At 42.2% G+C, this 26,902-nt stretch overlaps 1 protein-coding gene and 1 non-coding gene across 5 annotated transcripts in view; both read right to left on the bottom strand.

The window, feature by feature from the left end:
- The window catches only part of LOC124861359 (FERM, ARHGEF and pleckstrin domain-containing protein 1-like), a 60,472-nt gene extending 40,691 nt beyond the window's left edge, over positions 1–19,781 (bottom strand). Inside the window, exons 1-2 of one of the 4 annotated variants that reach the window (XM_047355017.1) lie at positions 19,479–19,781; positions 13,084–13,299 (exon numbers count right to left, since the gene is read on the bottom strand). In XM_047355017.1, the coding sequence (XP_047210973.1) occupies positions 13,084–13,257 (174 nt within the window). In that variant the 5' untranslated portion in view covers positions 13,258–13,299; positions 19,479–19,781. The remainder of the gene's footprint in view (positions 1–13,083; positions 13,300–19,478) is intronic. The other 3 variants (XM_047355016.1, XM_047355018.1, XM_047355019.1) reach the window with 3 other exon arrangements.
- Positions 19,782–26,795: 7,014 nt separating this feature from the next.
- trnai-aau lies at positions 26,796–26,869 on the bottom strand. Its single transcript has one exon. It is a non-coding gene; the product is annotated as a tRNA-Ile (tRNA).
- Positions 26,870–26,902: the final 33 nt, after the last annotated feature.

Raw genomic sequence — 26,902 nt, 5'->3', positions numbered from 1 at the left:
GTTTGTCTCTATGAGTTTTGCACAGCAGTCTTCAGCTCTTTCCACAGATTCTTGATTGGATTCAGGTCTGGACTTTGACTTGGCCATTCCAACACCTGGATACATTTATTTGTGAACCATTCCATTGTAGATTTGGCTTTATGTTTTGGATCATTGTCTTGTTGGAAGATAAATCTCCGTCCCAGTCTCAGGTCTCTTGCAGACTCCAACAGGTTTTCTTCCAGAATGGTCCTGTATTTGGCCCCATCCATCTTCCCATCAATTTTGACCATCTTCCCTGTCCCTCCTGACAAAAACCAGGCCCAAACCATGATGCAGCCACCACCATGTTTGACAGTGGGGATGGTGTGTTCAGGGTGATGAGCTGTGTTGCTTTTATGCCAAACATATCGTTTTGCATTGTGGTCAAACAGTTGGATTTTGGTTTCATCTGACCAGAGCACCTTCTTCCACATGTGTGGTGTGTCTCCCAGGTGGCTTGTGGCAAACTTTAAATGAGACTTTTTATGGATATCTTTAAGAAATGGCTTTCTTCTTGCCACTCTTCCATAAAGGCCAGATTTGTGCAGTGTACAACTGATTGTTGTCCTATGGACAGACTCTCCCACCTCAGCTGTAGATCTCTGCAGTTCATCCAGAGTGATCATGGACCTCTTGGCTGCATCTCTGATCAGTCTTCTCCTTGTTCGAGATGAAAGTTTAGAGGGACGGCCGGGTCTTGGTAGATTTGCAGTGGTCTGATACTCCTTCCATTTCAATATGATTGCTTGCACAGTTCTCCTTGGGATGTTTAAAGCTTGGGAAATCTTTTTGTATCCAAATCCAGCTTTAAACTTCTCCACAACATTATCTCGGACCTGCCTGGTGTGTTCCTTGGTCTTCATGATGCTCTCTGTGCTTTGAACAGAACCCTGAGACTATCACAGAGCAGGTGCATTTATACGGAGACTTGATTACACACAGGTGGATTCTATTTATCATCATCAGTCATTTGGGACAACATTGGATCATTCAGAGATCCTCACTGAACTTCTGGAGTGAGTTTGCTGCACTGAAAGTAAAGGGGCCGAATAATATTGCACATCCCACTTTTCAGTTTTTTATTTGTTAAAAAAGTTTGACACATCCAATAAATTTCATTACACTTCACGATTGTGTCCCACTTGTTGTTGATTCTTCACAAAAAATTAGAATTTTATATCTTTATGTTTGAAGCCTGAAATATGGCAAGAGGTTGACCAGTTCAAGGGGGCCGAGTACTTTCGCAAGGCACTGTAAATGATAAAAACGTTCAACTGCATGTCACTGTTGAACGAAGCAAATAAAAACAGTAGTGCTCTTTGGGGAAAGCCCAAAACGTGCTTCCTGGTTTGCTCTGCTGCAGGCTGACTTCAGTTAACAGGGAGGGAAAACAGATGGATGAAACTGATGATAAGAGCTCTTCACAGGAGGAAATATTGGCAAACAAACGCTTAAAAGGCACCCTTAGTCTCCAGCTACAACTTTCAAGAAGGATCTGTTTGATTCAAAGTGGGAAAAAACTTGATTTTAAAGGAATAAAAGGGAAATTTGAGAAGGAGATGAGCAGAGCCAATGCAAAGTTTGAGCTGTAAATCTGTGTTTGTACTGTTCCCTTCATGGTCAGCCTTATCATGAAACTTCATACCAAAGAACACGCTCCATCCTGCTGTTAAACTGTGCCTCAACAGGCCGAAAGCATCAGCAGAGAAACACAGCTCAGGTTACAACAATGTGGAGAAGAGGACAACTACCAGGGTTCCTATACATCTTTCAGGTGAAGAGTCCAAGTTCAGCTTTCTAGAAGTCTCTGACCTCTAGTTTCACTTTGAACTGTAAAATGTCAAAGTTCACCATGAATTTAGGTAGGTAAGTAAGTAGGTAGGTAGAAAGTTAGGAAGGAAGGACAAAGAAGAAAAGAAAAAAAGGAGGTCACAAGGAAGGAATGGACATAGGTGACAGGGTAGGGAGGAAGGATGATAGACGAATGGAAGGTAGGATGCATGGAAGCAAAAAAGGACACAATGAAGAAAATAAGCAAGGAAAAAACAAAGGAATGGGGGTAGGAAACCAGGAAGGATGGACAGAAAGAAGGTAGACATGACAAGGATGGAAGTATATAAAAAGGAAGGAAGAAATAACACAAGGTGGGAAATAATTAAGGACAGAGGGAAGTAAGAAAGGACATAAGAAGGAATGATGGAAGAAAAGGCAGAAGGAAGGACAGAACAAAGTCTGGAAATACACCTGATTTTCCACACTACTAATTTCGTTTTCCAATCTTCTCCAGATCTTGAAAATACTGAAATCAGATTCTAGACTTTCCTAGACTGTAGTGAAACTATGAAGCACCCTTAATACAGTCAACAATCATAGGGAGCATCAATCGCTCCTCCGACCAGCTATTCAGTCAGCAAAAACCCACTGGAAGCTGATCCCAGAATAATGAACCCTGCAACCATTAACAGCCTGCACTGCTTCTTCCTGATAGATCCAGAGAAGCAGAGCATGAAACCGGCTTCGACTGTTACAGAGATGGTTTATTCCAGCTTTACTATTGCTGCTGCTAGCTCCTCTATTGAGAAGATAGATCACAAAGACCCCCTGCTGTCGTTTCTCCTCCCCGCTGTGCACAGTGCACCCAGCAACTCTTAATGAAAGAAAACGTCAGACAGTTTTTCTGCAGCTCCCTCCCATTGCTGGACATTTTAGGTTTTTACAATCACACCAACTTATCCAGACAAATCTGCATACTTTCTGGGAGAGTTATGGTTAATTAATTTACTGGAACTTGTTTTTTTTATGCCAAGGTACACGGGACTTCGTAGTCGACATTTGAGCCAGTAAAGGCCGGTTTACACAGAGCATATAATGTTTAGAACATCTTTTTACCATGTAAATTCTGTATTTTGGCTTCTGTTTCAATGAAATAGGAAAAATTTTATTTTACTGCTTGCAGCACAGTGACTGTCTTTGTGACTCTTTGAGGAAGTTGTGTGGTTTAATATGTTTTCACTCACTTATTTTCCTCTTCATTGACAAGCAGGGATGCAGCTACTGGTTGATCTTACTGATAAAATCGACCAAAATAATCCGTCAACATCAGTATTTTTCATCAACAAATCATGGCCAGGAATTTATCTTTCAACCGTTTACTTCCTGGTGCTGTCTGTGCTACCGTTTCCCAAAAAAAAAATGGTGGATAAATCCTCTGGTTACAGCCAGATGGGAAGTACTTCAAGTTAGGAGACAATAAAACAGGGTGTTTAGACACTCTGTAAGGTTTTGTCACAATGTCTGAGCAGCTGAAGAAATGACCCAGAAGCTGCTAATGAACCTGAAAAAACTGCATTTTTAGACAATAACGATCACTTTTAAATTAAGAGAAAAATAAGCAAGATTACAAACCTAAGAATTCAAGGTATTTTAAGGTAATTCAAAGTACGGAGGTGGCAGCATCATGCTGTGGGGTGGTTTTCATGCAGGAGGAACTGGTGTATTTTGCAAAAAAAAGGCATCATGAGGAAAGAACATCTCAAGACATCCTGGAAGTTGAAGGTTTTCCAAATAGACCCCAGGCCACCAAACTTACAAAGTGGTTTAAGGACAACAAAGTGAATGTTTTGGAGAAACCATCATGAAGCCATGATCTCAGTCCCTGGAAAATTTGTGGGCGGAGCTGAAAAGGTGTGTGTGAGCAATACCAGTATTTAAAAAAACTACTAAGACTAAGGCTTGGTAGAAACTGTACAGCTGGACTGTCCTGTGATTCTCTTTTCATCCGTCTGCCAATCACATCCTCACACACTTGGATTATGTTAAACAGCTTAACCCAACAAAGAGAGACGTACAAACACATCTAAGAGGAAAAGAAAGCAGCATGTTGGCAAATACCTGCAAGCTCTGGGAAATTAAGTTCACAACATTGCTGATGGGGGTTGAGGATGACGGCAGCAGGCTGCTGTAAAGAAAATGGTGCATGTCTGTGTGTGTGTGTGGATGCTATGACCTACAGCACACTCATGGCAGACTATTGAACTGAACAGCAGAGGGGAATACATGCATAGCCCCAAAGCATACAAAATTTAATTAGCATCTTCTGTTGTTTGAAGGTGGGTGTGTCTGAACTACGCCTTGTGGAAAAATATGGCACAAAAACAGCCTCTGAAGCTCCTTCTAGGATGAGAACAATGACCTGCAGCCATTAGGAGACCATCTTTAAGGCATGATTTTAAATGTCCTCTTGTATTTTGAGTCACATTTAGTATAACACATTTTTTTTAACACTGTTAAAACCCATAATTAAATCAGAAGCTTACCAGGACCTGCCAATCTGAGTCATATAAGGAGGTTTTGGTCTCTTAAATTTCTAGGTTCATCTTTAACCTCACAGAAACACACCACCCATTAAAAACAGCCATAGCTTACAGATGCAGCTGATAAACAAGGGACACATTTCTGCAACTGAAGGCATTCATTTAAATTATAATTTTACCAGTTTCATGCTGTGGATTGAGACAAGAATGACAAGAAAATAAAATGTTGACTGAACAAAAATGACACAAGAAACAGGATGGAAAAGTTTGAGTTTTCAAGCTGAGAAAAAAAGAAAAAGCGAGAAAGGGATAAAAGCCAAAACTATTTTTTTCTCCCAAACATCACAGTCAGGGCGACATTCCAACACTGGTTTCTCAGAGGATCAACTCAGGGACGCAGCAGGGGCGACACTGCAGAATAACACCAAGTCTTCTGGAAAACATCCAGTAAGAGACGAGGAGGGAGCAAGGAAAGAAATTAAGAAAAACCTCCTGACTGATCTACGAGTCACAATCTGTAATCTGTAATATATTTGGCCTGCTAGATGTCTTTAACAGCCCTTAATGCAGGTAAATGCTCGTTATTTGTATGAAATGTTGTCATTATTGACAACAGAATCAGATTCAAACACTTTCCTGATCTTGTGCAGCTCTAAACTGACCTTAAAAAGTCCCAACGTGATTATAAAGTCTTTGAAGTATTATTAAAGCATTTGAAGTTTCCAATTAATTTTCATCTCATCCACGTGGAAACGGTTCACAACAATTTCTACAAGATTTAGAGTCAGCATTCCCTTTTTTTGATTTTCTGGAAAGTGGGGCATTTCGTCCAAGCCAAGAGAAAACCCTGACAGGACCAAAACATCCCCCTCAATCATCAAAATGAAGATTTACAGCAGCACAGGCAGCTGGAGTAAGAGTCTAATAAGACAAAGCTCTGCCTTTTGGGAGACATTTAGAGAAGACAACCTAAGCCAGATTTCCCAAATGAGTTTTGGCCTCATCCCAGTTTGCCTGGTGCTCATTTCAAGGGTTCAAAAAAGCAGATAGACTCCTACAAACCACAGTGAAGGATTTACCACAAGCCCACCTCTACAGCTACAGAAGTTTGCACTAAAACAACACTTGCAATCCACAACAACTGGAAATTTGGTTTGGTGGTTTTGTGTAGTACAGTGTGGCAGGGGTACAGTGATTACCCTAAAAAGAGCCCCAGCTCTTCCACTGCTGAACTTCTTCACCGAGGCCCTAATTCACAGCAGAACAGAAAAAAAAAAAGGATTCGAGGCCAAGCGAAGCAGCCAGTGTTTGCTCATTCACTGGCTTCTGTGGGACTCGGATGTGTGTCTCATTTTCCACCACAAAGAGCTCAGCACCACGTCTCTTTTCTGTCCTTCAGTGGGGCCTCTTCTCATTTGTTTTCTGCTCCCATTTACAAACAATCACAGCAATCATCTCTGTCCATCAGGGGCACTTTTTCACTCACAAGCAATGATCTGCTATCATTTTTTTCTTCCTACCTTGGGGGATGCATTGTCTGTGACCCCATCTTTGAACTCAGCGAGCTTAAATGCTCTCACGTGGCTCCACGTGCACAAACGCACCCCACTGTCAAAGGAACAAATTCAACAAAGCCAGACCCAGAGGGTGTGTAGGTTGTGGAGTTAGTAAAGATAGAAAATGCAATATAGAATGTTACCACTGCATGTTTGCGTGTTTTGTAGGCGCATGCATATACACATAAAAATGACTAAAAAAGATACAGGAAATGCTTTTTTTTAACGACAGGATCAGTAAAGCCAATACCAACTATTACATAATGCAGCACAGCTGTTCAGAATAACGAAAAGCAGCCCATGCTTTTATACAACTCGTGTCAACCACAGATATAAACAAACCATAAGTAAAACAAAGTATGTGTTGTGCTTTTGCTGCTAACCTTACCTAACAATGCTACACCTAAGTAACTAAAAAATGTCTAATGATCACACATACCACATTTTAATTTAAAATCTGAACTTATCTTTAAAACAACTTGTCGACACATTGATAGATGAGAGTTCAAATTTCACAATATACCAAACTCAATGTAGCTAGCAAGCTAACCTAGCCATCATTAATCCTTAGTTGGCGTGTTAATGTTTCACTATTAACATTTTAAACAGTTTTGCTTTTTAAGTCTTACCATCAAGGTTTGACCTATGATTAACCTGATTAATGAACCTATATTTTAATAAACAAACAGTCTGCAACACAAATTACTTGTTGTTATACTTTAGCCACCTATCCCAGCTAATAATGCTATACGCAAGAAACTATAAAATGTCTTGAAACACATATTTTTCACTTTAAAGCTCAACATATGTTTGAAATGAAACTTTTTTTTTTTTTACATAAAAATAACGTTTCTACGTCTGACACCAATTAACTTTAAAGCTGCAAAGAAACAGCAAATTATTCAGTGACAGTCAGCTAATTAGCTCAGCTAACATTAGCTCTGTGAGTGAGTTTAGTTTTTTCCACTTTCTTGTTCATTGTTTAACAAACTACATTTTAAAACGTCCAGACTGCCATTACCAGCAATACCTGACTAATCTGATTAATGAAACCATGCTAAAACAGTACATTGCACAACAAAGCACACTTTTTAATACTTAAGCTGCCAACCTTAGCTAACAGTGTAACACTAGGAAATGTCTTAGAACCCTGATTTTTACCTTTAAATCTGACCTTATCATAAAATGGTTATTTTCAGCAGATGAAATTTCTATTTCTAACACAAATGATTTTCAAACCTGCAAACAAATACTAGATAACTTAGCTAAATAGCTGATCTAGATAGCACTAGATATATGTAAATGATGTCTGAACAAGTTAGTGCTTTGTTCAAGAGAAGTCATAAACCCATACAGCAAGCTCACTCTTAAGCAGTTCACTTTACTGTCTTTAAACATCACCTACAAGATTATAGCCTTGAAATACACATTTCATTTTGGATCATTTTGTATTGGTGGTGTTGAAATTTTACAGCATAATTACCAAAGGAAAAAAAATATCTGCCAAGTGACTAGCACAATATAGACTAGGCAACCCCCCATTCGATTCAGTTCATAATATTCAAATGTTTTTGGTAACATTTGATGGGGGCATACACTTTGATTGGACTGCATTGTGAACAAAAGCAAGATGTTAACAAGAAATTAGAAAAAAAGATGAGGACCTTTGCAAGGAGCATAACTATGAAGGCACTTGTGTATCTTTTGCAAAAGAGAAATAAAACAAACATTTCACCATTTAGACTGATTATAATCAAAATGATTCATGTTTACTGCTTCCTCTGTCCATTAGGACTTTAAAGTAGAGTTGCAGCTCCCTGCTTCATTTTTCCTTCATATTTACACCTTACATTCAGTTCCCAGACAGCAAGCAGAACAAAGCCCCATCAATTTCAAATGTCAGCCACTCCACATCCAAGCTAAGCAGCGTGTGTGTCTGTGTGTGCATTGCAGTAACACATGTCAGGGGGCTTGTCAGTTATTTATCATAAGCTCAGAGTGCCGCTAGGTTATCAAATGATGTTGCCCATGGAGCAGATCTGTCAACCTAAGCCTCAAATCCCTCCCCCTCTGGAGGCTGATATCTTTACCCATCTCCCACACGTTTAAGGTCAGCAGTGATGCACGCCTCTATCACACACCTAAGGCCACTCCTCTTCATCTCACTCCTGCTGTCAGATGGTGTGCATTGAAAGCCTCTGACATCCACTGAGAAAGTCAATCATGGTGAGCTCATACTGGATTGGTCTTATAGGGATTAGGGTCAAGTGAGCATGGAGGACAAGATAGGAGGCCAGTGGAACCCCAGCTGCTAATAGATGAGTAGAAAAGGGTAAAATAAACTCTAGAATCATCTTTGTCAGAAGAAAACCTGGATAGATAGGTATAGAGACGTAATGCGGCTCCATATGTACTGATTTGAAGTCTCGTACAGGCGTCATGTGGGCAAATGGGATTTCTTAGTGAGGGGAGGTGAACGGGGCACTGGCTTAACAGAGCTCAACTGATCTCCAGGGAATCAGGAGGATTTTATCTTAGTCAGCACAAGTCGAAGAAGGAATATGAGCGCACAATCTGTTGATTTTAAAAGGACATGTATGATTACACCAAATGCAAAATTTAAAAATAAAAACAACAGTGCAGTTTTATGCAAAGAAAATGCATGGAATATATTTCTACTCTGCATGAAAGTAAACAACCAAAGAACCGGGTCTACATGAATATAAAGGTCTGCTGAAAGTTATCCGGCACGTGCATCCTCTCCACAGAGTACAAATAAATGCAGTTAAAGTTTTTCAGTGGAAGGAAAAGCCAGAAATATACTCTGAATGTGAATGGTTTTCATTCATGCTGCCTTAGACAGAAACGGAAGCAACTCAGGGCAAAAGACTAAAACTGATACTTAATTATCCACCATGCATGCCAATAAGCCCCTCCATGCTTTAGCTTCAACTCTTACACGGCCCTGGTTTGCATCTATAGTACATAACCCATCATCAGTGCTTCTAACTCCTGAATTCAAACTTTCCATTAGTAGAAGCAGGCATGAAGAACACTAAGGTCAGTGTTTATAGCGTAAACAATCTCAGTGAGCTGGATGTAAACACTAAGAGCACCTCCTATCTGGATTTAATTATTTAGCAGGTGGGAGTGAGCACTGCCTCCATTTTCCATTAATAATGAAGACACAGACTGCATTTCTATGTGCTTCTTTCACCACATGGACCGATGTCTTTGTATAAAACCAACTCCTGAAGCCCACACACACAGCTGCACCTAAAATGATTCAATATTCACTACAAATCAGGTTTATTGGCAAAATATACAAACAAGCAACAGTGACAATATTCTTGATCCTTTATATTTATAAAAAAAAAAAAAAATACTTAGGTTCATTATTCATTTATGGTAGATGTTTCTATGGTAGGCGGGTTTTCTATTATGGAAACTGCAAAAACAAGAGAGTACAGGGAAGGTAAGAAGGATACAAGAAAGCAAAGGAAGGATAAAAGAACACAAGGCAGAAAGGAATGATACAAGGAAAGAGAGAATGGATGCAAGGGAGGAAAGAAAGGAAGGAAAGAAGTTCTAGGAAATGAAGAGATGAAGGAAGGAGGGAAACATGGAAATGGAGGAAGAAATGAAAAAGACACAACAAAGAAAGGAAGGGAGGTCAAAAACAAAGAAAAAAAGGTCACAAAGAAGTCAAAAAGGAGTCAAAAAGAAAGGATTAAACAAGATACATTAAGCACCCAAGACAACCGTCATTTATTAGGATGGATCACTTTCTGAGCTGTGCGTCCTGCTGTTTCCAGTGGTTAATGTTATTTCTGGTGCTACTGCAGAGAAACAACCAACAACTCCAACCTAAACCATGCATCAGTATCACAGCTGACGCCAAGTATTTACATACACTGTATAAAAGTATACATCGCTGTTTATTATGGACTCAAACTAAACCTTTTAAGTCAGTTAGGATCCAAATACCAAATACTGTAGATTTTCTCTTTGCTATATGCCAAAGAATGAGTAACTTTAACCAAATGTTGAAGTTGACACACATTTAGTTAGTATTTGGTAGTATTGCCTTTGAATGACATTTGATGTGGGTCTAAGGGTTTTGGGTTTTCTAAAAACTAAGATCTTTGCACCTGAGTGCATTTGCAAGCTATAATCAGGCTTTTTATGTTGCTTTGGGGTAATGGCTTCTTCCTTGCTGAGCGGCCTTTCAGCGTATGTTGGCACAGGAGTCTAGATGCTGACACTACCTTGCCAGTTTGAGCCAGGACCTTCACAAAGTCTTTTGCTTTTATTCTGGGGTTAATTTAATTCTCACATTTTGCAACAAAACCCATTAATCTCTGGGACACAGAACCAGTCTCCTTCATGAATCGTATGGTGGCTGGACATTCCCATGCTTTTTATACTTGCATATAATTGTTTGAACAGATAAATTAAACTTCTGGGAAGTCTGTGATTCCTTTTTCTGGCATTTAGCAAATAGAAATACTTTAGGCGACCTTAACTAACCAAAAACAGGAAAGATTTAGCCTGATTTAATGTTAGACTGTAAGGAATGGAAGATTTTTATACAGCATATGTAAATATCTGGTTTCTGCTGTTTGTTGGGGATGCACTGATTGCGCAAGCTGTCATATTTTCCCCACCCCATGAACGCACCATGGATCATTTGTGGCTAAAATAGAGTGCCTGGAAATTTCTCAAACTGGCAACGCACAACACATCTTGACAATTTTGAACAATTGTCACAATGGATGAACTCTGTGCGAACTTTATGATGGAAGATGGCAAATAGCATTACCTATTTCTGCCACAGGCAGATCCATCATAGTTATCAGTCCAGCAATGCATGAACAAGATGTTTTAGGTGTTAATTTGCTTATATATTGAGTTAGATGCTGCTGGAAGTTTGTGAGACTGCTGAATAGTTAGTTAATACTTTTTGTTAGAAAAAAAACCCCACAGGCAACCCATTTAGGGTAATGACTAAAGATTTTCTTACCATTACTTTCACAATGTAAGATTTGTCTAAGATAGATGATAATCATACAGTGTGAACCTAACTTTACTAGGTGAAAAGACTTACAATTAGCCATGTATAATGTATGGAAGATGTTGAAAGCGGTGTTTGTGGAAAATTTTGCATGACACTGCATGGGAGCCAGACCCGCTGTTCTGCTGATCTAACATGCCAGTACAGGAGGTGTAAAAAAATTAATTTGGTCATGACAAAAAGTACTAACTATAGCATGTTTTAGAGGCCACTGAAAGGATTCTAGCAGGTCAGGGTTTTACAAAAATCTGAAATTGCCTGCAAAAGTACCAGTGGTGCATCGTGTTAGCTGATGTATTCTGCCTTTTATTGATCAATACATGCTTCTTAGAGTCTGTATGGCTGGTTTAAGATGAGGAACTGGAAAATGATAGGGATTTCTCTCATCGGGATAGCTGCTGCTTTGCAGAGCACCACAACCTTCTTGTTTTTACTTTACGAGCAAGGGCATCTATTTAGAATTTCAAAAGTCATTCAAAAAATACACCAAATTCCTGCCTAACTGTCCTCTCATCCACAGACATGTCCCCAGGCAGCAGCCACATCACATTCTTTGCATTTTTGCTAAAAGCCAATCTTGGCTTCCCAGATCAGCAGCTCACGAAGCTCAACAAGCCAACCGATTCTCTCTTAATTAACATCACCTCAAAACAAGAAAAAATCCCCTAAACTCTGCAATGATAATACAGCAGCGTGATTTTCCAAAGGCATGCAAACCCTCAAGCAGGACACACTCTGCGTTAGCCTGTGACAAGACGTTAAACCAGAAATTCAAGCCTCCCTCTGTTAGGAGACAACACACAAACACACTGCAGCAGGATTGATTGCAGAGGCATGAGCAGCACTGTTGTACAAGGACATGTTACATGCTGCAGCTAGATTCAAAACACATGCAAATGCTCCAATATCCAAACATGACAGTTATAGTGGTGACTCAGACATAAAGGCAGACATAGAGTATGGAGGACAGCTGCTCGAGCATGTATGGAATGAATGGGTGAGCTAAATCATCCTGGAAAAGCAGAGACAGAGAAGCTGACTGAGTCACGGTGTGTAGGTGTGGTGTGTTTAAACAGGAAGTTGGCTTTGCTCCAGCTTCCTGAGTATCTCCAGGAAGTAGGGATCCAAGAGTCAAAGGTGAAAGGGGGATTCAAACAAGAGGTTGTGGCCGATTTTAGCAGGAAATGAAGGAAATACAACAATTAGTCCAGAACTCTTTTTTTCTACATTTGTTACTCAGGTGTGGACATGAATGGCTTTAGAGATGGATGAAAGAGAAAGGCTTCAAATGAAGACATACGGAGGAGTGGCAGATCAGCATCAAACTCAAATGACAAATTATTCTACAAAGTCATTCTAATGCACTCAGTCTAAATGTCTAAGACAGGTAAAAAAACAGGAAGAAAAACCCAATTACAGTGCTATGCAAAAGTACTAAACTTTTTAAGATTTTATCACATTACAGCCACAAACGTTGATGCATTTTGGAGGACATTATGTCACAAACCAACACAAAGCAGTCCATAACATGGAATGAAGCGAAAAGGATGTGTGGTTTTCAATAGGTTTTGCTACTAAAATCTGAAAAGTGTGGCATGCATTTCCATTTAACACTTTGCTGCACTTACAGCTGCGAATCTTTAGGGGTATGTCTCTACCAGCTTTACACATCTAGAGACTGATATTTTAACACATGTCTCTTTGCAAAAGCGTTCAAGCTTAATAGGATTGAATGGAGAGGCTCTGTAAACATCAGTTTTCAAGTTTTGCAACAGCTTTTGTAGTCGTATTGAAGAAAAGCCCTCCCACAGCATAATAATGCCACCACCATGTTGTGGTGCTTAGCATGTAGGCCACAAATTTGGTCTTGTCTGAACAGAAAATCTTCTTCCACATGTCCGGTGTGTCCCCACATGGTCTTTGTGATGCTGTTGGTTTGCATTGGATTTTATTTAGGGGTATAAGAGTAAATAATGCATATCACACATTTCATATTGTTAATTGTAAAGCTTTTTAAAAAGCATCCATCATTTACCGTCACTTAGCAATTCTGCAGTATTTGCCTTGCACCATCACATAAAATCCACTTTTGCACTGTATTGCACAAAAAAGTGCTTACTGATATCTGGAAGACTTCCTGTGCGTCATCGAGCATCTGAACCCTTATGGAAACCTGGCGTCCCGGAGGCTGGACTGGAGGACGCAGTCCCGGCTCCAGGGTGGACACTCCGAAGCTCTCCGGGGCGCTCAGCCTCTGTCCAGCTGTGGAGGGCCTCTCGGCTAGTTCAGACATGACGATGGGCTTTGAAAGGGAAACAGGGTCCTCTGTTCACGTCTGATGGAGAGAGAATAAAAACAATGCTCAGATGCAAACTCTTAATGCATAATTGGTTATTTAGTGGTATTTAAGCTAGCCTTGCACAATAGTTAAACCACTGCATACTTCAGTGATCTATGTCATGAAGAAATGAGTGCATAAACCACAGGCTGGGGCAGCACCACAACACAGCCTGACAGCTGAAGCTGGGCAAAGAGGCAGCCAGACGTGTCTCACACCTTCCCAGACGTTCAAGCATACCAGCTACAGCAGCACACAGGTGAGATCTACAAACACAGACCTCTATTCAGGACCAGCCCAGACTTGAACCCAACCCTCCAGTCTGGACAGTCAAGTCTGATGATACAAAGACACTCAAACATCAACCCCCCTCCAAAACCAGCCTTTTAGCTCCGCGCACGAACTCTCAGTGTCTTTCCCCTGCCTCCATCAAACACTTGATAAACCTCAACCCCAGACAATAAATATCCCCTGTCTGAGGCAGGCGGTGACATCAGGCTGGAGGAATGTCTTCGAAGACAGACAGGAGGGTTACACACTGCTGCTCTGCTTCCACAAGAGATCCAGGAGAGGAAGGTGGTCTCGGCTCAGAAACTTCCTAAATCTTTAAACCAATCAACCATTACGTACCAACAGACTGAGAACAGGACATTTTTGTTCTCCTTTGACCAAAAATACAGCAGTTAAATACAGATGATACCAAATATTTACATACACTGTATAAAAAAGAGACACATAACCTTTTTTGTTCCTGTACTTCCCAGCTGGGATGATGTTCTGAAGCTTGCAAGCTTCCCACTTTATGCTCCAAATATAACAATGGTCATTATGGCCAAAAATTCAAATTGTTGTTTCATCAGATTAGAGGACATGTTTCCAAACATTAAGGTATTTGTCCCCGAATGTAAGCTGCTTCTGGAGTAATGTCAACTGTATCTTTTTATACCATGTATGTAAATATCTGGCTTCAACTTCAGAGTTTTAAATATTTAGTGAGCCAGTCAGGATGTACAACATCGAAGTGTCCAGGAGCAATCACACCCTCCAACAGGATGATGGAGCTGAAGATGGAGAAATGGACACTTAAAACAAGAAAAAGATAGAAAAAAAAAGTTGTGATCTTACGCAGAAAAAACTGAAACAACAAAAAGATCCATTGAATTTTGAACTGTTGCTCCAACATCAAAGACACTTTGGAGTCTGAGTCAAATTAAAAGCCCTCTAGTATTTTAGAAGGTTTTCATGTATGGCTTCTGCAGACAGACGAGATCAAGGGATGACAAAACAAACTAGATCAGGATGAACAAATCAAAGGAAGAGTTGGCTAACAAAGGTACTAATCTACGTCAGGCACTAAGAATTGAACCTAGTGTTCAAGTCCTTATGTTTTGTCGACTGTTTTTAACATCTGATCATCTAGACACACATCATGGGGTAAAAAAAGCACCTTTCACCTAATTTTCACCTGTTTTCCTCTCATTCGTCTGTTCATTGCTTAGTTTCAGCACCAAATAATTTGAGGTGCTCAATACTGTTCATTATTAGTATTGAGCACAATATATACAGTTTGTGACCTTAAGCTCAAGTGGACGGGTTTTGCAGCATCCAAAGTACACCAGAAAGTCCACATCTGAGTGGCTCAAAACAAACCTGACTTGGATGCTGTGGTGTGACCTTAAACAGGCATTTCTTGCTGGAAAACCCTCAAATTTGGCTGAATTAAAGCAATTCTAGGCAAAGCAGAGTAGGTCAGAATTCCTCCACTCCGATGTAAAAGACTCATTGCCAGTTATCACAAACGCTTGATGGCAGCCATTGTCACAACAGGTAGCACAACCAGTTATTCGGTTTGGGGGCAATTGCTTTTTACACAGGGTTAGGTTGGTTGGAAAGGTTTTATCCTTTAGTCGATAAAACTGTCATTTAAAAACTGCATCTTATATTTACCCAGGTTTCCTTTATCTGATCTTAACCTTTGCTTGAGGATCTGAAACATTTAAATGTGACAAAAAAAAAGGAAAAAAGGGCAAATACTTTTTCTCAGCTCTGCCAAAAAACATTTTACCATTTACACTTAATCCCACTATAATCTGCTATATTCCATTTGAACTTTGCTTTATTAAATTTTATCTTCTACCAGTCACCTGTATGCTCACCATTAGGGTAATCCAGGTGTGAAAGACACAAAATAAACGTCCCAATCCTTCCTTAATCCATCCACCTGCACACACAGGTCGTTACCTCCGCTCACCCACACAACAAAAAGCTGCAACTGGAAACGGGCCAAGGAAGTGCCCCAACTATAAAGGGAGCTGACATTCAAGTTACTCATTACACTTGTGGGAACACTGGCTTGGTATTGTGCACTACTTCCCCACAGCGTTAAAGTGGAAGCTTATCAGCAGTTCAGTATCAGCGCTGATACAGAGGAGGGGTAACAGTATTCTGCCCCTGAAACCAGCCTCTTCTGTTAAAGCAAATGAAAAGGAAAATGTATAACTGCCCTCATTTACTGTATTACTGAAAAGCAGGTGTTTATAATCCTTACGAACAAAAGTTTTATTGGATTGATCTGAAGGAGTCTACAGAGCAGCAGAGCGTCCTCCAGAGAGTTTTTCCATCACAAATGAACCCATAAAATGTTCTGTGCGCTGATTTAAGACTTTGGGATCAGTGTCACCAGCAATTAAATCCAGAGAGGGAAAATTAGGAGGTTTCTTCATCCCCCTCTCTCTTCTGTAGGAGCTGGGAGGCTTTTCCTTGGAGCTGGTTGTGCAAGGGTGGAATACAGAGCGAGCCGGTCACACAGCAGGCACAAAGGAAGCCACTGTGGGAGCGTCCAGCAGCGGGGCTTTAACTCACCAAAGCCTCCAGAGATGCCTTTCAGTTGGGGTTCACCCAAGGTTTCCCAAGCGAGAGCCTGGGAATCAGATGAGCGACGCACATTTGCAGGGAGAGTTTATGTCAAACAGACGTCGAGAGGTTCCTAATCTGTATGTAATCCTGTTTTAATTAGAAATGAGCAGCTACAGTTGAAACCAGATGTTTACGTTCACTCTAGGGGAGGAAGCATTACGTCTTTTTTCCTCATAACCTTCATTATCTCTGCTTTTTTCAAAGTCATAAATTTGAACACATTTTCTTTGTATTTAGAGGAATTCCCTTTATGGGCTGGGTCAAATATTTTGGGTTTCCTTTCTTAAGCTTCTCACAGTAGTTGGCTGGAATTTTGACCCATTCCTCCTGACAGAACTGGTGTAACCAGATCAGGTTTGTATTCCCCTTGTTCACTCACATCTTTTCAGCTCTGTCCACAAATATTCTATGGGACTGAGGCCAGAACTTTGTGATCACCACTCCAAAACATTGACTTTCTTGTTTTTAATCCTCTTTCTAAATAATTCAGCAGTACGCATCGGGTCAGTGTCCATTTGGAAAACCAGTTCATGCCCAAGCTTTAACTTCCTGGCTGACATGTTGATACGCTATCTATCTGCAGCAAAACAACCCCACAACATGATGCTGCCACTGTCGTACTTCACACTTTTTGTCTGGCTTGCAGCTCCCCCTTTTTCCCTCTAAATGTAACAATGGTCATTTTGGTCAAACGCTTATTTTTTTGTTTCATCAGACAATAGGGCATGTCCCACAACATTTTATATTAAATTAATTAAGCTTAAAATTTGAGGCTCCACTGGTCAGAAGATGATCAGCTGGCACCAAATTTACAAAATATTATAAAATACAATTTTAATATTGGGAGTAAGTACTTTGCTTTTCCCATATTTTCCTCAAGTGCAATCATTTTTTTTAAGTTTTGTTTTCTATAATGTCATTTTCTCTGCATTGTTTTGGTATGTTTTGGCTACTTAACAGCAGAAATTCACCAACTGTGATATTTAAGCGTTTTATTTTTAATATGAGGCATTTTTTGAAACATGAGGGGATTTCCTTTTTTACAGATTTAGTTTTATTTCTACATTTATAGTTGTATTTTGGATCTATAGATAAGAGAACAAACTACAGTTAATTGTCAAACAGAGCTTCCATGTGTCCTTATCTTACAATAGAAAACCTAGAAGAGGTTTCATTGCTGACTATCTCACATGACTCCATTGCTTAAATGAGCTACAAGCTGACAAAGGCTGACAAAGACCGACAGCGGCGAGATCAAGGCCACAATACAACCCACAGGCCACACCCGTGTGCCTGACAGACCAATGACTGTGCCCAACTCAACGTTTTATCAAGCTGACACCCTCCTCTCCTCACTGAAAGGGTAATTTAGCTGCTTTACAGCCCTATGGAGAGCCTCAAGACACCGACACCAATTGCACTGCAAGATATTGATTATAAAACAGATAGAGGGGATGTAAAGTAATTGAGCAGGCCATGTTACAGCCACATGCTCCACCAACCATGTGCAAAAAAAGTCAGTGTTACCTCTTCAGTGACCCTTTGCTCTGACCTGAGAGAGAGGGGGGGGAGAAGGGTGCAAAAAATGGGTGGGGTGTGTGTGTGTAGATTAGTGAGTGAAAGCTGGTGGTGACACTTAAAAAGGGTGGAGGATAGTGGGTGGTGGAGTTTGCACAGGGCTTGCTTTGTCAAGTTGAAATGAAACAGATCCAACTCAGAGAGAGGCACATGTAAAGAAGCTCTGAGTACAGTAGGCCGAGAGTGAGCCACAAAATGTAGGTTAGCAGAGTAATCCTTTAGGCCAGAGCAAAGATGTCAGTGGGTTACATTAATGCAACCTGTGTTTGTGTTTGTGCTGCTGCAGATTAATGGTGCATGGTGTTTGACTGTGATAAGCTCCTGCTAGCAGGAAAAGAAAGGAAAAACGAAAAACAAACAACAAATAATGCCCTCTATGTAAACAAAAACATGCAGCAGCTAATACCAGGATGTCCTCAGGTCATCTTACCTTTTTAAGATATAACTATGTCAGAACACTAGGATACCCCATTGAATATTAGTTTTTTCTAATCAAGAAATCTTAACATACTGATGTCTACTATTAATGCTGCAAAAGGATCCCCTAACCATGACACTTCCACCTTCGTGCTTCACAGAGGCTCTGTACTTGGTTCATGCCAAACACATCCCCGGTTCTGGTATCATTATTCCCAGACGTCCCAGGCTGTCTATGCTGTCTCTGCCAAACTTCAGTCTGACCTTCATTGTTTTCTTATAGAGCAAAGGTTTCCTCCCATGAAAGTTAAACTTGTGCGGCCTTTATCTGGTTGTATGGACATGCAATTTCATATTAACAGTGCTAAGAGCCTGCTGTAGGTCCTATGATGACATTTAAGGGTTTTTGGAGACCTCTTTTAGCATTTTGCGGTCTGCTTTCAGGGTGAACTCGCTTGGATGGCCTGACCTGGACATGTCGGCAGTTGTTTCAAATGTCCTCCACTCGTAGACTATTTTCCGTCCAGTGGAATGAATTTTAACATCTTTAAATCCCTTACCAGACTCATAAGATGCTACATTCTTATTCCTGAAGGCCTTATTCAGATCTTTGAATCTCACCATGAACACCAAACTAAATATCTGAGGTTTACCAAGGGCAAACCACCATCAGCATGCTGAGTAATGATGCTCTAACCATGTTCTCCTGATTTGATGTGTACGTTTTGCAATTTTAAGTAGGAATAAATGTGCAGATGTCCTTATTTATTGCTTAACAAAAATTTTATTTTCTACCTAAGATGTACAAAAACATTGAAAATGTATTGTTTTAAGCTTTTATTGTTTATTTATACTACCTGAATTTTCAGTATTGTTAAGAATGGTACTAGATAAGTCCAAATGTGTACGGCTTTTATGGGGTGTCCAAATTTTTTTACACGACTATATATTTGTGGCAGATTTTGATGGACTAAATGGGTTATCAGAACTGTAGATAAACAGAAAACACCCAGTAGAAGGATATGGTTTTCTTTTATTAAGCTTGCAGTAACAGAGGCTCAGCTGGAGCCCCTAAAGCTCAGCAGATTAGGAAAATAACAAGGCTGCTCTGCAAAAACAGCGTTTTTAAACTACTATGAAACAAAATAAATTAACGCACAAACCGGGTTGCAGAAGAACTCAAAATCACCATCAAAAAGCGCCCTGTAGAACCAGGGTGGCTACAGAGAACCACGCTCAATGATCCAGGATGCCTTCCTCCTTACCGCGTCTTCCTCCTCCAGGATCCACACACTGCCCTCCAGAAAAGAGCTGCTTTTAATTCCTTTCCACGGTACACGGAGAAATCCCGATCCAGCCCGGTACCTCGGTGATGGCCTCGCAGATGGACCACTCCCTCTCAGGTGGGACGTAGTTTCTGAGCGGCGGCCATCGAAACCAATGCGGCCGGCCGCGGATCAAGCTTTCCACCAGAACAATAAAGAGCTGCACACCGCCTCCAGCGCTGACGCTGGCGGAGCTGGTGGAAGTGGTGGAGGTGGTGCAACCCGGCGTGTCGGGCGCGGAGAGAGTGCAACAAGGGGCAGCGCAACAGCGACACCTCCTGGTTGGTGTCGCTAGAGGGCTCCAAAGCAAAAGCGTCCATTCACCTTTCTATGGCTTACAGGTCCTTCTCAAAAAATTAGCATATTGTGATAAAGTTCATTATTTTCCATAATGTCATGATGAAAATTTAACATTCATATATTTTAGATTCATTGCACACTAACTGAAATATTTCAGGTCTTTTATTGTCTTAATACGGATGATTTTGGCATACAGCTCATGAAAACCCAAAATTCCTATCTCACAAAATTAGCATATCATTAAAAGGGTCTCTAAACGAGCTATGAACCTAATCATCTGAATCAACGAGTTAACTCTAAACACCTGCAAAAGATTCCTGAGGCCTTTAAAACTCCCAGCCTGGTTCATCACTCAAAACCCCAATCATGGGTAAGACTGCCGACCTGACTGCTGTCCAGAAGGCCACTATTGACACCCTCAAGCAAGAGGGTAAGACACAGAAAGACATTTCTGAACGAATAGGCTGTTCCCAGAGTGCTGTATCAAGGCACCTCAGTGGGAAGTCTGTGGGAAGGAAAAAGTGTGGCAGAAAACGCTGCACAACGAGAATAGGTGACCGGACCCTGAGGAAGATTGTGGAGAAGGGCCGATTCCAGACTTTGGGGGACCTGCGGAAGCAGTGGACTGAGTCTGGAGTAGAAACATCCAGAGCCACCGTGCACAGGCGTGTGCAGGAAATGGGCTACAGGTGCCGCGTTCCCCAGGTCAAGCCACTTTTGAACCAGAAACAGCGGCAGAAGCGCCTGACCTGGGCTACAGAGAAGCAGCACTGGACTGTTGCTCAGTGGTCCAAAGTACTTTTTTCGGATGAAAGCAAATTCTGCATGTCATTCAGAAATCAAGGTGCCAGAGTCTGGAAGAAGACTGGGGAGAAGGAAATGCCAAAATGCCAGAAGTCCAGTGTCAAGTACCCACAGTCAGTGATGGTCTGGGGTGCCGTGTCAGCTGCTGGTGTTGGTCCACTGTGTTTTATCAAGGGCAGGGTCAATGCAGCTAGCTATCAGGAGATTTTGGAGCACTTCATGCTTCAAGACCCAACACTCTGGATGAGCTAAAGGCCGCTATCGAAGCATCCTGGGCCTCCATAAGACCTCAGCAGTGCCACAGGCTGATTGCCTCCATGCCACAACGTATTGAAGCAGTCATTTCTGCCAAAGGATTCCCGACCAAGTATAGAGAGCATAACTGTACATGATTATTTGAAGGTTGACGTTTTTTGTATTAAAAACACTTTTCTTTTATTGGTCGGATGAAATATGCTAATTTTGTGAGATAGGAATTTTGGGTTTTCATGAGCTGTATGCCAAAATCATCCGTATTAAGACAATAAAAGACCTGAAATATTTCAGTTAGTGTGCAATGAATCTAAAATATATGAATGTTACATTTTCATCATTACATTATGGAAAATAATGAACTTTATCACAATATGCTAATATTTTGAGAAGGACCTGTACTTTTTATTTGTTTTATTGGCATTTTATATGCAACACCCAGTAAAGTATAACCGTGAACTGGAAGGAAAGCAATGCATGGTTTACATTTTTTTTTTTAATGAAATAAAATCTGAAAAGTGTGGCATGCATTTGTATTAGTCAGTAATTTGTAAAACCATGTTACGCTGCCGTGGTTGTACTTGCCTTGCATATCTGGATATTGTATTTGTTGTTTTTTTTTTTCATTGGATTTGCAAAAGAAGCTCAAGCTCAGTCAGATTGGACATAGAAATTCAGCACTTTTCAAGTCTTTCTCAGAGGAATATGGGTCTCCCAGACCCCAGGGGGTACCTTTAGCACTCAAATAAAAGTAATCTGTCACTTTGTTTGTTTGTATGGTTGGTATGGGGACCATGTGGGGCAGTGAGAACCCGTGCATGCGTGGGTTCTCACCGGGTACTCCAGCTTCCTCCCACAGAACAAAAACATGCCTGTTAGGTTAATTGGTCACTCTAAATTGCCCTCAGGTGTATGAATGAGTGTGTGAATGGTTGTTTGTGTGTTGCCCTGCAATGGACTGGCGTCCTGTCCAGGGTGTACCCCGCCTCTCGCCCATAGACTGCTGGAGATAGACACCAGCTCCCCCGCGACCCACTATGGAAGAAGCGGTAGAGTCCACACTAATTCTAGGAAAAGGCGTGCATTGACTGTTGCTTAGGGCCCCAAACTATCAGGGGCCTCCCATAAACGCTTGAATTTTTAGACTTGTTATTTGTTTGAGAATTACATTAAAGCCGATTTGACAGTATGACCATAGCTAAGTTATACATTTTTATTTTTGTAGCTTGTTTTTTCAATGAAAATAGAATGTACTATTGTACACTAAATGTAAAATTTAACTGGTTGTACATTCTCTATACATATATCTATACAATAAATAAATAAATAAAGCTGTACCTTTTATTGGCATGTCCTTGTTAATCCACCATAGCATTTCCTAGTTGGTAATGATATGCAGAACAACTTCACATAGAGGCTATGCTGTAATAATGCTAGGGAGTTTTTTGACCCACATGCAGAATCAAACAGGACTCAAAGAAGCAGTTTAAAGATTTACTTACAACAATAACAGATGACTTCAGGCAATAAGGTTCATCTGCCTCTGGGAAAGGAAGAAGAAAGCAGCAGATGGAGAAACAGGCAAAAACATAAAAAAAAAACACAAACACTATCAAGGAGCAGCAGGTTTCACAAGGAATCAGAGGCTTGAGTCTACCAGCAGGGTTGGCCATCAGGCAAAGATTGGTTGGCAAACAGCTTCTGAAATCTCCGGCAGCCAGGATTAGATGATTGACAACAGGTCTGCTGTCAGAAGCCTGCAGTCACTCATCAGAGAACTCAGACCCCACACAAAAAAACTCACACAAAATAACCCACTAAGATCATAACATATACAGTCAGAGACAGTAAAGCCAAGTAAGACAAGTCTTTGCAAAAAAGGCACCACACTTGTGTATTTTACATCTTGTTCTAGTTTTTGTAAATTCCTGAATGCAATGGTGATTACAGTGTTAGATGCCACACAAACTCAACAAATTCATCCATTCAGAGCAAAACAATTTTAGTTCTTCAACCACATCAAAAACGTTAAATTTAGCTGTGGTAAATTTAGTTGAATCTGGGGGACTGTTTTGTTATGCTCCTTTTTTTGTTAGCTTCTTACTGTAATTTATATGAATTAGTTTTCTTGTACTCCTCACAGACATTAATGAAAAGCAAAAAAAGAAAAATTACACATCTTTTAACTTTCAACTTTCTCTGACAAGGACTCTTTGTTCTTCTGCCCACTTCAGCTGGCCATTAAACCAATTTAGTTACATACTTCAACATAAGGTACATAATGTAATATAGTGTTACCAAGATTATACTAGTCTCAGATAAATTTATTTTTACTAGTCTGTAAAAACATTGGTGCAAAACAAGTGACAACAACAATGAAAAACATAACATCATAACTTTAAATTATTTTGTTACTATAAGTCTGCATATTCCCATAGATTACTGTAGTATCATTGAAAATGAATTAGAAACTTTACCAATATTCAGATTTTTTAAAATTGCATTCATTTACTTATCAGAAAAAGAGAGAATATATATGAAAACCTTGTGGTGGTGGCACTGCTGTGTTAGGGGACCGGTCAGGTCAGTAGGTCGTGCTTCTGTGTGGCCTAGAACAGATTTCAAACCGCCAAACAAATGTGGATAAATGTATTCACATGTCTGTTTGTGCCCCGCTAAACCACCAGTGGAGTCATTGGAGTCAGTGATGCTGCAGTAAATGATGGGACAACAGGACCAGGATGAAAATTGCAGAGAAAAACAACAACGACTGAACTCTTTAGGTCTGGTTTCCACCAGTTGGATACAAATACTAAAAATACAAGTCAGGTAAGTAAAATTCATCTGCTGAACACTGAACGCTGAACACTGAACTAAGCTATTAAAGATTGCCACTCTGAACTACCACAAAAAGGCTGACTGAAGGCATCCAGGAGGTATCCGGTATAGATCCCGAGCCACCACAACTAGCTCCTCTCGATGTGGAGGAGCAGCAGCTCTACTCCGAGCTCCTCCCGGATGGCCGAGCACCTCACCGTATCTCTACGGGAGTGCCTGGCCTCCCTAAGGAGGAAGCTAATTTCAGCCGCTTGTATCCGGAATCTCGTTCTTTCGGTCATGACCCAAAGTTCATGGCCATAGGTGAGGGTAGGAACTTAGACCGACCGGTAAATCGAGAGCTTCGCTTTTCAGCTCAGCTCTCTCTTCACCACAAAGGACTGGCACAGCGCCCCCATTACTGTGGCAGCCGCACCGATCCGTCTGTCAATTTCCCGCTCCATTCTTTCCTCACTCGTGAACAAGACCCCGAGATACTTGAACTCCTCCACTTGAGGCAGGAACTCCCCTCCAACCTGAAGAGGACAAGCCACCCTTTTCCAGTCGAGAACCATGGCCCCTGACTTGGAGGAGCTGATCTTCATCCCACCCGCTTCACACTCTGCGAACCGCCACAACGCATGTTGTAGGTCTTGGCTAGAGGGGGCCAGCAGGACCACGTCATCTGCAAAAAGAAGAGCTGAAATCCACTGGTCCCCAAACCAGACCCCCTCCGGCCCTTGGCTGCGTCTAGAAATCCTGTCCATAAAAGTTATGAACAGGACCGGTGACAAAAGGCAGCCCTGCCGGAGTCCAACATGAACCGGGAACAGGTCCGGCAATGCGGACCAAACTCCTGCTCTGCTCGTACAGGGACCAGATGGCCCCTAATAAAGGGCCCCTGATTCCATACTCCTGGAGCATCACGAGGCATCACGAGGGACACAGTCGAATGCTTTCTCCAGGTCCACAAAACACATGTGAACCGGTTGGGCAAACTCCCATGAACCCTCGAGCACCCTGTAGAGGGTATAGAGCTGGTCCAGTGTTCCACGGCCGGGACGAAAACCACACTGCTCCTCCTGAAGCCGAGGTTCGACTATCGGCCAGACTCTCCTCTCCAATACCCTGGCGTAGGCCTTAACAGGGAGGCTGAGGAGTGGGATCCCCCTGGAGTTGGAACCCACCCTTCTTATGAAGGGGGACCACCACCCCAGTCTGCCAGTCCAGAGGCACTGTCCCCGACCGCCAGTCAATGTTGAAGAGGCGTGTAAACCATGACAGCCCCACAACATCCAGAGATTTGAGGTACTCAGGGCGGATCTCATCCACCCCGAAGCCTTGCCACCGCGGAGCTTTTTAACCACCTCGGTGACTTCAGCCTGGGTGATGAAAGAGTCCAACCCCGAGTCCTCAGCCTCTGTTTCCACCAGGGAATGCGTGATGGCAGGATTGAGGAGATCCTCGAAGTACTCCTTCCACCGCCCGATAATGTCCACAGTCGAGGTCAGCAGCCTCCCACCCCCACTATAAACAGTGTTGGCGAAGCACTGCTTCCCCCTCCTGAGGCGCCAGACGGTTTGCCAGAATCGCTTTGAGGCCAACTGGTAGTCCTTCTCCATGTCCTCACCGAACTCCTCCCAGGCCCGAGTTTTTGCCTCTGCCACAGCCCAGGCCATAGCAGGCTTGGCCTTACGGTACCCGTCAGCCGCCTCAGGAGTCCCACAAGCCAACCACAGCCGATAGGACTCCTTCTTCAGCTTGACAGCATCCCTTACTACCGGTGTCCCCCACCGGGTTCTGGGATTGCCGCCGCAACAGGCACTGCAGAGCTTGCGGCCACAGCTACGGGCAGCAGCATCGACAATAAATGCGGAGAACATGGTCCACTGTGACTCTATGTCTCCAACATCCACCGGAATCTGGTCAAAGCTCTCCCGGAGGTGGGAGTTGAATACATCCCTGGCCGAGGGCTCCGCCAGGCGTTCCCAGCAGACCCTCAGTATGCACTTGGGCTTGCCAAGTCTGTCCGGCTTTCTCCTCCTCCAGCGGATCCAACTCACCACCAGGTGATGATCAGTGGACATCTCAGCCCCTCTCTACACCCGAGAGTACAAAACCTGCGGCCGAAGGTCTGATGATACGACAACAAAGTCGATCATTGACCTCCTGCCTAGGGTGTCCTGGTGCCAAGTGGACTGATGGACACCCTTATGTTTGAACATGGTGTTCATTATGGACAATCCGTGACTAGCACAGAAGTCCAATAACAAAACACCACTCGGATTCAGATCGGGGAGGCCATTCCTCCCGATCACGCCTCTCCAGGTGTCACTGTCGTTCCCCACGTGGGCGTTGAAGTCCCCCAGCAGAATAATGGAGTCCCCGGGAGGGACACTATCCAGCACCCCCGACAGGGACACCAAGAAGGCCGGATACTCCACACTACTGCTCGGCCCGTAGGCCGAAACGACAGTCAAGAGACCTATCCCCAACCCAAAGACGCAGGGATGCGACCCTCTCATCCACTGGGGTAAACCCCAAAACGATACGGCTGAGCTGGGGGGCAACAAGCAAAGCCACACCAGCCCGCCGCCTTTCCCCGTGTGCCACTCCAGCGTAGAAGAGAGTCCAACCCCTCTCAAGGAGATGGGTTCTAGAGCCCACGCTGTGCGTGGAGGTGAGCCCGACTATTTCTATTCGATATCTCTCGACCTCCCACACAAGCTCAGGCTCCTTCCCCCCCAGCGAGGTGACATTCCACGTCCCTAGAGCCAGCCTAAGCATCCGGGGATCGGGCCGCTGAGGTCTCCACCTTCGTCCGCCACCCAATCCTCTTTGCACCTAAATGGTGCCCATTTAACCATAAGATTTTACAAAGGAAAGCATTTTATAATTGTTTATCTCAATCATTGTTCAAAATACTTAACTACTACTTAACTAACCAGAGAAATAAATTTGGTCTGGGAACATTGGTGTGAAGGGATCAAAATGGATAGATCCAAGTCAGGGGCACGAATTGACTCGGAGCAATCTTTGCTTGTTTACGACAGAAAAGTTTCCATGGTAAAAGTCAAAACGAATTGGCCCGTACGGGGATCGAACCCGCGACCTTGGCGTTATTAGCACCACGCTCTAACCAACTGAGCTAACCGGCCACGTTGCGGAGCTCACACTCTTTGTTGTAAGAA

Source organism: Girardinichthys multiradiatus, chromosome 24, assembly GCF_021462225.1.
Source record: "Girardinichthys multiradiatus isolate DD_20200921_A chromosome 24, DD_fGirMul_XY1, whole genome shotgun sequence".
NCBI lineage: Eukaryota > Metazoa > Chordata > Actinopteri > Cyprinodontiformes > Goodeidae > Girardinichthys > Girardinichthys multiradiatus.
This window is presented reverse-complemented; position numbering and strand designations above follow the sequence as displayed.